This window comes from Osmerus mordax, chromosome 3 (genome assembly GCF_038355195.1).
Source record: "Osmerus mordax isolate fOsmMor3 chromosome 3, fOsmMor3.pri, whole genome shotgun sequence".
Classification (NCBI taxonomy): domain Eukaryota; kingdom Metazoa; phylum Chordata; class Actinopteri; order Osmeriformes; family Osmeridae; genus Osmerus; species Osmerus mordax.
In genome coordinates this window covers 3272975-3285651 of record NC_090052.1, presented here as the reverse complement: position 1 = coordinate 3285651, position 12677 = coordinate 3272975, and the positions used below count along the sequence as shown (strand labels likewise).

At 50.9% G+C, this 12677-nt stretch overlaps 1 protein-coding gene across 1 annotated transcript in view; it reads left to right on the top strand.

The window, feature by feature from the left end:
* The first annotated feature begins 1306 nt into the window (after positions 1-1306).
* Positions 1307-12677, top strand: part of LOC136940283 (myosin-10-like) — a 49221-nt gene continuing 37850 nt past the window's right edge. The window contains 3 exon segments of the mRNA XM_067232331.1: positions 1307-1343; positions 2504-2876; positions 9503-9659. Of these exon segments, the coding sequence (XP_067088432.1) occupies positions 2532-2876; positions 9503-9659 (502 nt within the window). The 5' untranslated portion in view covers positions 1307-1343; positions 2504-2531.

Sequence of the window (12677 nt, the reverse complement as noted above, 5' to 3'; positions counted from 1 at the left end):
TACACAATTTGTATCTTTTGTACTATTTGTATTTTTTGTAATATTTTTTTTTTTTGTATTTTTATATTGTAAATTATGGCTACTTTATAGTTTATTGTATATTTTATTTAAATTCTAAATCCCCTTAGTATTTGCTGGACTATGTACCTTTAGTATAGTTAGACCACATATTTAAGTTTTGAAGATTCCTATATGTTTAATGTATGCACCTTCCTGCCAAAGTAAATTCCTTGTCTGTGCAAACTTTCATGGCGATTACCTACTGAAAAAAAAGGAAGATATACAACATATTGAAGCATACTGCATCATGTCTGATTCATTCCAGTAACATCTATTGCAGTGAATTCTAAACAGTAGAGAGGTGTCCTTGTTTTACATAAGAGAACATTGTATAATGCTACCTGTTGTTAGTGATCTTTAGGTCATTGTTTTGTGGGTGACAAAGTATGTTTGTTGGCTGTCAACCTTTGCTAGTGTTATGGAAGAATGAGTTGATTTGAGACATTTATGAAGTGCTTTGGTAGTTTTAGTGCATTTTGAATGTGAAATTAACTGCTGCTGCTAAGTATTGAGAAATGGGTCCTAGCGACTGTAAACAACTGTAAAACCCTTTCTAAATTGTGAGTCTGATTCTGATGAACCACAAGGGGGTGATATTGATCTTTAGCCAGGAGAACACAGTCCCATGTCAACTTCTATCCATCTAGATCAGATTTGACGTACATTAAATGATGATTTACATAAAAGAAGCACTTTGAAAGTATTTCGGGCTGCATTTTTGATTACTATATTTTATAAATGCACTTAACATTTAAAACCTTCCATACAACACTCCATTCAAGCCTACAATTGAATAACCAGAAAGGTGTATCTGATTGATACAACGCTTTAATCAGGTGATTAGTCATCTCAGTGACCTTGTTCACATTTCAGTCCGTTTACAACGCAGACTCAGCATGATGAAAGATGCTATGTTAAATAGGATGAATCACATCGTGGTGTCAGTGAATATTTAAAGACTTCTCAAATCAGTACTAGTAAACGTAGATAACTCATCGTCCTCTTGCAAATAAGGATTTAATTAAATACGTTTTTAAGAGAGCAGATCTACTTAATCAATATCTATGACAACACTGCCGGTAGGCGGGAGCAAATCAGTGGTCAAGTCTGTGTGGCGCTGAGTAGGGGCCCCACTGTAGGGTAGTGCATTTGGTGCATTCCAAAGAGCGGATAGATAGGCTACCTGAATTTCAATCGTCTGTAGTTGCATAAAGTGTTATTAAGGGGGGAGACTGGTTTAATTTTGTGAGCCGTCGTCGTCTTTTCTTCACCGACTTCACCAGGTAAGTAAGATGAACCCTGGCTGGTGCAGGGAATATTACTCACCGTTGGTTTACCGAAACCCTGTCCGGTTAGATGAATTTATAGGCTGTAGTGAGTGATGAAGATCACCTGTAAACTGTCGGTCTGCGAAGGTCGCATTTTAAGTCATAAATATTAAACCTATTCACATTTCGCATTTATCTTGAATTAGAATTTGTAGATGACATCTATTCGGTGCCATTGTATGTGTTAACGGGTTGAAAGTGCAATGCAGCGACGAGTTTTGTATCAACCAGCCAACACCAAAATGCGTCAAGTCTATCTACAGTCTCTCTTAAAGCTATGTCGTCTGTTAAATTGAATGTGCGTGAAAGCAAAACATATGAACCGATGAATAAATTGTAACTAGCGTATTTATCGTAGGCAGGTTTCAAGGGTGGCCAGACCAGTCGCGTGCCATTCACAACACTGTTACGCCCGATCTTCTCTAGCGCGCTGGGGCAATGAATATTCCCATCACCGTGTGCGCAGAATGCGTTTTATTATCAGTTGTCTGAAGTTAGACTGAATGGTATGAATGGGAAGGCTATAGAAACAGGAAAGAAATGAATTTTGTTTTGTGTCACTCATTCCCGCATTGGATGGATAATTGAAACGGTGAAGGCAAAGCAACACATCACGATACTTTGATGGGCCGTCATAGGATATAGATTTTACTGTGACTTAGTCTACTTTTATCGAGTCAGATAGGCCTACAGCTGGTAGCAAGCTGTTACGAACATAAAAATATGATAATGCCGGTAATAAAATGTATAATGACATCTACATACAGGTAACTACTTTTTGATGGTGTTATTTATCTCTTACAACAACGAATAACAAACACCATACAGGAAAGGGTAGCTTACAAGCCAGAGGAAAGAGATGGGGACAGGAATTACGTCTATGTAGCTTTGCTGTATAACTCCCACTGAGACAGAACTAAAGCTGAATCTCAGTATTACATTGTACCAACACACAGCTACATCAAGAAACCTACGAATAGATGGACTGTATTATTCTTCACAACCCCTGTGGTGTATCCTTGAAGGGAATTCTCAGGAAGACCCAACCCAAGGTTAGAGTTTTCCTAAGCATAGCACATAGCACATGGACCATGGTCTCCATCTCTCTCCTCCAGGCAGTGCTCTTGCCCTGGTACCCCCAAGATGGCTCATCGGAGTGGGCAGGAGGACCCGGAGCGGTACCTGTTTGTGGACCGAGCTGTGGTGTACAACCCGGCCACGCAGGCCGACTGGACGGCCAAGAAGCTGGTGTGGATCCCCTCCGAGCGGCATGGCTTCGAGGCGGCCAGCATCCGGGAGGAGCGTGGGGACGAATGCGTGGTGGAGCTGGCGGAGAATGGGAAGAAGGCCGTGGTGAACAAGGACGACATCCAGAAGATGAACCCGCCCAAGTTCAGCAAGGTGGAGGACATGGCCGAGCTCACCTGCCTGAACGAGGCGTCGGTGCTGCACAACCTGAAGGACCGCTACTACTCTGGACTCATCTACGTGAGTACACGCACACACACACGCACACACACACACACACCCACACACACACGCACACACGCTCTCTCCTTCTCTCTCTGTCTCTTTGTCTGCCTGTTGTTGTTGGTGATCTCTTCCTTCATCTGTCTCCCTGCTCTCCTACCTGTGTGTGTTTGTGTGTGTGTCTGCCTGTACACATCGATACCTTCTCAGTGTGCTATCCGTCAGCGTGAGCGTGTCACATAGAGGCCCAGGCTCTATACCCTCTGGAGCCCCAGGCTCTATACCCTCTGGAGCCCGAAGCTCTATACCCTCTGGAGCCCCAGGCTCTACAGCCTCTGGAGCCCCAGGCTCTACAGCCTCTGGAGCCCCAGGGTCTACAGACTCTGGAGCCCCAGGCTCTACAGCCTCTGGAGCCCCAGGGTCGACAGACTCTGGAGCCCCAGGCTCTACAGACTCTGGAGCCCGAGGGTCTACAGACTCTGGAGCCCCAGGCTCAGGGGCCTGAAGCCTGCTCTGTAGAGCGAGAGGAGAACACACACATGGAGGGTTTCTCTCCGTCTCTTTAATTATTACCAGACTTTCACTCACTAAGCTCTCACATTTCGCGTCTTATAATCGCTCTCACCATCCACTTATATCAATCCATCCATCCAGCCTCTCTCCCTCTCTCCCTCAGTGTCTCTGCCTCTCTCTTTCATTCTCTCTCTCTGCCTTTCCCTCCCCACCCCCCTCTCTTACCTTCCCTCTCCCCCATGTCAGTGAGCCCCCCTCTGTAAACAACGCCGGGTTCGGGTTGTTAGTGTTACCTCTGCCCCCAACCCCCCCCTGCTCTCTGTCTTTGATGCTGGGGCTGGCTGGGGGGCCTCTCATCTCTGTAGGGCTTCCCTAACCCTAACCCTCGGTGTTAAAGCAAACACATTTGGCCCTGTGTGGACGCGCGTGTGTGTTATTTTGTGCCATGTGTGTTGTGTTTGACCCTGCTTGGCAACGTTCATTCACGTCTCTGTGATTTGGACAAGGTTCCCTTTTCCTCACAGATCCATCTGAAACTATGTTAGACAAACAGACAGGCGGACCGACAGACTACATTATGCAACATGACAGGCCAATGACAGGCCAAATAAGGCTGCATCATTTTAAAGAATGTCATGTAAGGATGTTTATATTCACCGTTAGAGTCAGAGTTGGTTATTCCAGTGACAGCATTTATTTGGAGCATTGTTTGCGATCCACACTTCTTGATTGGCAATGCATGATGGTCATCCTAGCTCTGTGCTTTAAACCCTCTCACATTGTAACAACTGTAAGCATCATTGCCGACTAAAGGTGTCAAAATACAGACCTTTGAACCTTAATCCTTTGCTGTACTTCCTGTTTGAAATATTTGTATAGTTGCTTGGAATAAAACCCCCCTGTTCAACGAATGAAATGTAAAACTTAAGGCTAGCAGCAGGGTGAGATTGTGCTGCTCTTGACCAGTTGGTGACATGATTTCCAGGAATAGAATGTGGGTTGGCTCTCACCTGAGACACTGGTGGCAGGGGGAACGGTGGGACTGTCCATTTATCACAAGTCCAGATGAGATCCAGCACTTTCACCTTCTGTTCCTCGAGCTGAAGGTTAGGTACTTCCTGTATCACCTAGATGTCACCTGGGTATTGTTGTGTAGAGATTGTAGCGTTAGAATTAGGGTTGTATGCAATGCTACTGGAAGGCTACACTGATGGTTCAAACGAAGCGATATTTGAGTTGTTGACCATTCCCCTCCACCAACCCCCCCCCACCCCCCCAACCCCCCCCCCCCCCCCCCATTCTAGCTGTGTTCTCTGGGTGTTTTATGCTGAGGGGTTGAAGGTGCTAGAAGGATGGGAGGCCCCTGGTTTGGTCCCTGTCCTGTGCTCACAGTAGCCCCCCTGTCTGAGGCCCCATCAGTGTGGCCTTGCTGGGCCATGTCCTGCCCTGGCCTGCCTGCCCATCGCACGGCTTCCATTCGAAGTCAACCAGTTTGGCAAGCAAAGCCAGCGAGTCACAGGCTAACCAGAGCGCTATGCTAACACCAGGCTAGGCTACAAGCGGGCCTTTGTGTCGGCAGTTAAGCCTCAGCTGTCAGAAAGCCTCAGCATTCTTTTATGGCAAAAAAGCGTCCGTCTGTCGCCCGCTGCCCTTCGCCCACGCCAGGGCTCTGTCTATCCTGTCTCCTCCTTTCCCACACTCTCCCTCTCTCACTTTGTTCCCCCGCAATGTCGCTTTTCTTTGACTTTTTCACAACCCCTTAGATACCTACCACTCTTGAGTGTTTATGTTTGATTGTCTTAAAGTTCGACATATGGTCTTGTTGGGCAAAGGTTGCCAGGTTGGTGGTTTTGCCAGTGGACATCCCCATCCTTGGCTCATCTTCTTGTTGGATTAGGCTTCCAGCATTCTTTGCAGATAGCTGATTAATCAGAGATGATTTGAACAAGCTTTCACTCATTCTGCATTAATGATAGGTCCATTACCTCACCCCCTTCTTTTCTCTCTCTCTCTCTCTCTCTCTCTCTCTCTCTCTCTCTCTCTCTCTCTCTCTCTCTCTCTCTCTCTCTCTCTCTCTCTCTCTCTCTCTCCTCTCTCTCTCTCTCTCCCCCTTCTGTCTAAGGCAGGATAGTATTTGGTTGTCTGGCCCCCACATGTTCGTATCTTGCTATAAGTGCTTTGTTGCCTTAGTGTTGTGTTGCCATTGCTCCATGGGGACCACTTTTGCTTGCAAACAAACTACCAGAGACAATTGAACCTGCTAACTGTTAACATGGCAGACACACACGCACACACACACACACACACACACACACACCCTTCACTCCTCATACACACATCCAAGTACATGAGCCAATAGAGGGTCAGTTAAATAAACTCGTATTCAACCCACAGTAAACACTGTAATTGAATATGCTACCATGCTGCTGACTCTCTGAGATGCAGCCTTCAAACGCATTGGTCGTATTTCAGAGCGCCCTCTGAGGGACCTATTAGTGTAGTCGTGGAGTAGCAGGACTGCATTCGGCAGGAAGGCTGTCTCATGTCCTGAATGAGGGACTGACAGACCACAGGGTCACTAGATGGCCAGATAGCTAGCTTGCTGGCTGGTTGGCTGACTCACTAGATGACTGGCTGGCTGGCTGACTGGCTTGTTCGATGGGTGGGTGGCTGGCAGGCTGGCCAACTGGTTGGTTGACTGGCTGACTGACTGACTGACTGGCTGGCCGATAGGCTGTCTGACTCAGATCAGAGGGTGACAGATGGGGCTGTCCTGGGAGAGTGCCTGTTGTTGCCTGTGTGTTTGTCAGCTGTTACCATGCCAGTCCTCCAGTCCCCACTGATCCGGTGTCACAGTGGAAACATACACTGTAGCCCCCGGTCCCTGGACGCACAGAGAGGCTAACTCTGGACCCAGGCTAACTCTGACCCAGTCTAACTCTGACCCAGTCTAACTCTGACCCAGGCTAACTCTGACCCAGGCTAACTCTGACCCAGTCTGACTCTGCACCACCTCAGGGGGACAGAGAGACCGTAGAGATAAGCCGTTATTGCTGTATTGATCGCTCCATAACACGGTGTTATTACTTTAGCACTCATAGATTACACTGTTTGCCTGCCCTGTCTGGGTGGTTGTGTCTGTATAGACAGATAAATAAATAGATGGATGGATAAACAGACAGATGGGCAATAGCATACAGGACATGCTCAGACAGTCAGCATGTCACAAAAGCACCCTCCACCACCACCTATTTTTAGCTCCTTGCATTGAGATCCAGGCAATCAATTTTTAATCAGCTACAAAAGGGAGCTGTAAGTTCCTGTTACAGGCTGCCCTCCTTCTCTACGGTGGAAGACCCTGAAAAGAGACAATACTTGCTCTACTAGTCAGCTGAAGTACAGGCCCGCTCCCATAACCCTCCATGCCCTCCCTCCATGTTTCTCTCTCTCTTTCCCCTCCTTCCCTCTCTGGGCCCCTTTCAGTACCCCTGCTCTCTTTCATCTTTCTCATCTTTCTTTACCCTCCCTCCCTTCCCCCCTTCCCCCCCCCCTCCCTCCCTCCCTCCCCCCCTCCCCCCCTCCCTCCCTCCCTCCCTCCCTCCCTCCCTCCCTCCCTCCCTCCCTCCCTCCCTCCCTCCCCTCCCTCCCTCCCTCCCTCCCTCCCTCCCCTCCCTCCCTCCCTCCCTCCCTCCCCTCCCATCTGTGTGAGTGTGCTGACTCTACGCTTGGGTGTCTGTTACATCATCAGAATGCTCCCCCAGGCGTCCTCATCGATAGTGCTGAGTCGTTCAGCCCTGAGTCGGCTGGCTGCAGACTTGATGACGAGGCTCCTCTCGGTCTGTGAGATGTAGTCTGGGGATTTGGCCTACCTGAGAGGATTTGAAAACCCAGAGCTTCGACGTCATTTCATAGCTCTTGAATAAAAAATTCAAATGCACCTCAAACCAGAGCTGTATTATCGAACCTTATCTTGATTTGAGCTGGAAGACACTTCTCTCTGTGTGAAAGAGAGACAGAGAGAGAAGTAGAGAGAAAGAGAGAAAAAAGAGCAAAAGAGAGGAGAGAGAATTGTGGGGGTTGATGTATGGAGATCTTGAAACAATTAGGGGGTATTTTAGACAGAGGCTCAGTCAGTCATTACATTTCATGTCAGCCGGGTGTAGAAAGGCAGCGTCTGTGTTAATATGAACTCTCGCCCCTGGGCTGAGGCGGAGAGGGGAAGCCTGCCTCTCTGTTTACCACCTTGACAGATGTTTCCGGTAACAGCGTCACAGCAGCCAGTAACTGACTGGCAGTAGGTGATTGACAGACGTTGTTATGGTATTGGACCTCTCTCGTAACCCCCTTCCATACTCTCTCTCCTTTTTAACCCCCCCTCTTTTCACTGCCTCTCCGTGTCCAACTATGTGGGTGAGACCCTAGCGAGCTCCCTAGATGCCTGGGTAGACTGGAAGGGTTCGGCTTGATAAGCCAGGTGGTGAAAGTTCCACAGTCGGAGGGAGATGTAGGGTGGGGTTACAGGACCACGTAATGCCTTCTCCTCCTTTCAGAGCCACAGGAGTGTGTGGAGGGGTGGGGATGTCTGGGGGTGGTGACGGAGGGCACCTGGGGCTGTGTCTGGACAGGGTCTGTCTGGGCCAGTGGCTGGGGGGTGGGGACTGCGGGGTAGGGGGGTTTGGGGAGCAGACAGACAGACAGGCAGGCAGACAGACAAGCAGGCAGACAGAGAGGCAGACATAGAGGCAGACAGAGAGGCAGACAGAGAGGTAGACAGAGAGGCAGACAGACAGAGAGGCAGACAGAGAGGCAGACAGAGAGGCAGACAGAGAGGCAGACAGACAGAGAGGCAGACAGAGAGGCAGACAGAGAGGCAGACAGAGAGGCAGGCAGACAGAGAGGCAGACAGACAGAGAGGCAGACAGACAGAGAGGTAGACAGACAGAGAGGCAGACAGAGAGGCAGACAGAGAGGCAGACAGAGAGGCAGACAGACAGAGAGGCAGACAGAGAGGCAGACAGAGAGGCAGACAGACTGAGAGGCAGGCAGACAGAGAGGCAGGCAGACAGAGAGGCAGGCAGTCTGGCAGTCTGGCAGGCAGGGAGACAGAGAGGCAAACATAGAGGCAGACAGAGAGTCAGACAGACAGACAGACAGAGAGAGAGAGGCAGACAGAGAGGCAGACAGAGAGGCAGACAGACATAGAGGCAGACAGAGAGTCAGACAGACAGACAGAGAGAGAGAGGCAGGCAGGCAGGCAGACTGCTTCTCCCACTGTGACCGACATGGTATGTCCCCTGCAGTGCCGGTGGGGTCTGTGTCAGGGAGAGTGGTGACAGCAGGGATAAGGCCCCAGCCAGAACAGAGGTTAATGGAAAGCCTGTATATAATGTGTATGTGAGCTAATGCCTCACAAGCTCGGGCCTCCCATTCTCTCAGTCATTCAGCAGAGATTTCCATAAGTCCGTCTCATAACCTTCCATACTCTCTACTCCCTCTTCCCAGCCCCTTAAACCCCCATCTTTCACTGCCTCTCTGTGTCCAACTGTGTGGGTGAGACCCTAGCGAGCTCCCTAGATGCGATTCACCAGAGATTTCCATAAGTCCGTCTCAGACATGAACTCCAACCGTGGGCTGGTAGCTGTCTGGGGTGAGGGGTCAAACAGGAGGCCTTCCACAGGTCAGGGCTGAGGGAGCTGTAATGGACCCTTACTGGAGTTACACACTAACTAATGTAAAGTAGCACCAGATGTGGATGGCTGGGGGATAAAACACACACACACACACACACATACACACACAGACACACACACACACACACACACACAGACACACACACACACACACACACACTCACACACACACACACACATACACACACACACACACACATACACACACAGCACACACACACACACACACACACACACACACACACACACACACACACACACACACACACACATACATAAGCCATCCTGGAAAGAATGGGATAAATGAACGAAGAATGAGTGATTTGATTGAAGCACCTTGAGTGCAAGAGTGGTGCATTACAAATCAAATGTATTATTATTATAATTATTATAATTGTTATTAAAGAAGATGTGTCATGGTCCTCTGTTGCTGTGTTCTAGACCTACTCTGGGCTGTTCTGCGTGGTCATCAACCCCTACAAGAACCTGCCTATTTACTCGGAGAACATCATCGAGATGTACCGCGGCAAGAAACGCCACGAGATGCCTCCACACATCTACGCCATCTCTGAGTCCGCCTACCGCTGCATGCTGCAAGGTGAGTGTGTGTGTGTGTCTGTCTCTACCCCCCCCCCCCCCCCACCCCCTCTGTTCTATGTTGTTCCTCTTTTGAGAACCCACAGTAAGAGGTCTTGGTATTGGGCGGTTCTCTTCTAGCATGGTACGTTATCTTTGGACTGGCATCGTTTACATATCATGCTGTATTGAGGTAGAGGTGACTACTGTGTGTGTGTATGTGTATGCAAAGTGCGTGTGTGTGCGTGCGTGACAGGTGAAGCTAGTGAGATCATTAATCAGAAGGGTCCTGCCAATCATTGACAGACTTTGGCACCGTCACGGAGGCTCCATTTCAGTGGACATGGATCCTGTTGGAGACTTCTCCAGCCTGGGGCCCCCCGGTCCTCAGGCTCCAGGTTCTTCATCTCATGTCCTGGGTGAGGGTCCCAGGGGGTAAGGGTCAGGGGGGGGCACTGGAGGGGAACTGTCGGTTCGGTTCTGCTGCCCCAGAGCGAAGGGGAGAGGAGAGGGAGACTCAGCCCAGGACACAGGCTCTCGGACGGGGGTCGTGTCTGCCTGGGGTCCCTGAGCAAGGCCTGTGGAAAGACACATGCACTCGGTTGGGCCGCTGTCTGTCTGTACGTATGTCTGTTCGTTACCTAGAATATGATCTATTGTCTAAGGGTTCACGTCATCCTAATTTCCAAGCACTTTAAATAGGCCAAACACAGAGACACACATACACACACACAGACACACACCCACTCACACACATGCTATGCGGGGTGCCGTTTCTAAAGTGGCTCCTGTGAATTCTGCCTCTGCCCTCATTCTTTACTCTGACCCCCTTTCATGGCATGACCCTCATTCCTCACACGTTCCGGGGGGGGGGTGTCCCACAGGGGTGGGGTTAGCGAGCCAGCCCGGTGCCGCTGTCCCACAGGGGTGGGGTTAGCGTAAGGAATGAGGTCATCTCTTGTCCGAGCGGCAGCGACATGCCATCCTCTGTCCTGAGTCATCGGAGGGGTGTCATGGCTGCCAGATCTAGCCGCTGACCATGTCATGGCTGCATGTAGCACTATGTGTCACTGTGTGCGTGTGTGTGTGTGTGTGTGTGTGTGTGAGCGCGCAACCGAAATAACATTGTGGCTCATCACAAAGAAAAGTCTGAATGCTGCTGCTTTCGTCAATGGCCAGCCTTCTCGGATGTGGCAGCTCAGACAGTTAACGCAGCTTTCAAGTCAATATTGATCGACGAAGAAGGTTTCTAGAAAGTGTCTGTACTCTCGCTGTAAAAGGCTTTTTAAACATCCCCGAAGCCATCTCAGTCTGTCTGGGGTCCCCCACTGCTCTGTAATTGCTCTCTTTCTCCTCCTCTCAGGAACCAAACCCACACAGCTCCCTATTTTCCCACTCGTTCTTCGACTCTCTGTTTTGTTCTGTCCATTTCTTTCCCTTCTTGTACCCGAATGTTCGGCTTGGGAAAATATTCAAAGGGAAACTCCCTGCATCCTTTAACGTGTGGCGTGTTAAAGAAGGAGTATGACCGCGCCGGCTTTGTGGTGGTTTCTTTAGCCTTTTCCCTCTCTTTCTTCTCCTTCTTTGAAAGGGGGACACAGGAGGGACAAGTGTGAGGAATGGTCCTGTTCTGACTCCCCTATCCATGACTCTGACTCCCCCGTCCCTGACTCTGACTCCCCCGTCCCAGACTCTGACTCCCCCGTCCCAGACGCTGACTCCCCCGTCCCTGACTCTGGAGAATATTGGCATGGCGAGCTAACTCCAAAGCAAAGCTCTGATACCAGTTTGTTTGTATTGAGTGCATGGTCTCTCCATTACCTCATCTCCTTCCTTCTCTCTCTCTCTCTCTCTCTCTCTCTCTCTCTCTCTCTCTCTCTCTCTCTCTCTCTCTCTCTCTCTCTCTCTCACTCTCTCTCTCTCTCTCTCTCTCTCTCTCTCTCTCTCTCTGTCTCTCTCTCTCTCTCTCTCTCTCTCTCTCTCTCTCTCTCTCTGTCACCCTCTCTGTTACAGTAACAGTCTGGATGCCCCCCCCCCCCCCCCTGTCTCCTGAGCTCATCCCTAAACCCGTGGTTGCCTAGCCGACCGAGCCGTCGCCAGGCCCCAGAGTGCTCCCAGGCTGTCACCAGGAGCAGGGCTTGGACTGCGGATTACGATGGCCTGGGGTCGTTTCCTCGGCTCGTTTGTTTGTGTTTGACATGTTTGGGGCTGACACAGCAGGGTTCAGTGGGACTGTTCCAGACAGGGCAGGCTCCCTGTCCCTGACCCAGCCAGAGGCCGGAGGAGGCTGCCTCCAACAGCCCTCACTCTGACCCAGCCAGAGGCCTGGGGAGCCTGCCTCCAACAGCCCTCACTCTGCCTCACTCTGACCCAGCCAGAGGCCGGAGGAGGCTGCCTCCAACAGCCCTCACTCTGCCTCACTCTGACCCAGCCAGAGGCCTGGGGAGCCTGCCTCCAACAGCCCTCACCCTGCCTCACTCTGACCCAGCCAGAGGCCTGGGGAGCCTGCCTCCAACAGCCCTCACCCTGCCTCACTCTGACCCAGCAGAGGCCAGAGGAGCCTGCCTCCAACAGCCCTCACTCTGCCTCACTCTGACCCAGCCAGAGGCCGGAGGAGCCTGCCTCCAACAGCCTTCACTCTGCCTCACTCTGACCCAGCCAGAGGCTGGGGAGCCTGCCTCCAACAGCCCTCACTCTGCCTCACTCTGACCCAGCCAGAGGCCTGGGGAGCGTGCCCCCAACAGCCCTCACCCTGCCTCACTCTGACCCAGCCAGAGGCCTGGGGAGCGTGCCCCCCAACAGCCCTCACCCTGCCTCACTCTGACCCAGCCAGAGGCCGGAGGAGCCTGCCTCCAACAGCCCTCACTCTGCCTCACTCTGACCCAGCCAGAGGCCTGGGGAGCGTGCCCCCAACAGCCCTCACCCCTGCCTCACTCTGACCCAGCCAGAGGCCTGGGGAGCGTGCCCCCCAACAGCCCTCACCCTGCCTCACTCTGACCCAGCCAGAGGCCTGGGAGCCTGCCCCCAACAGCCCTCACCC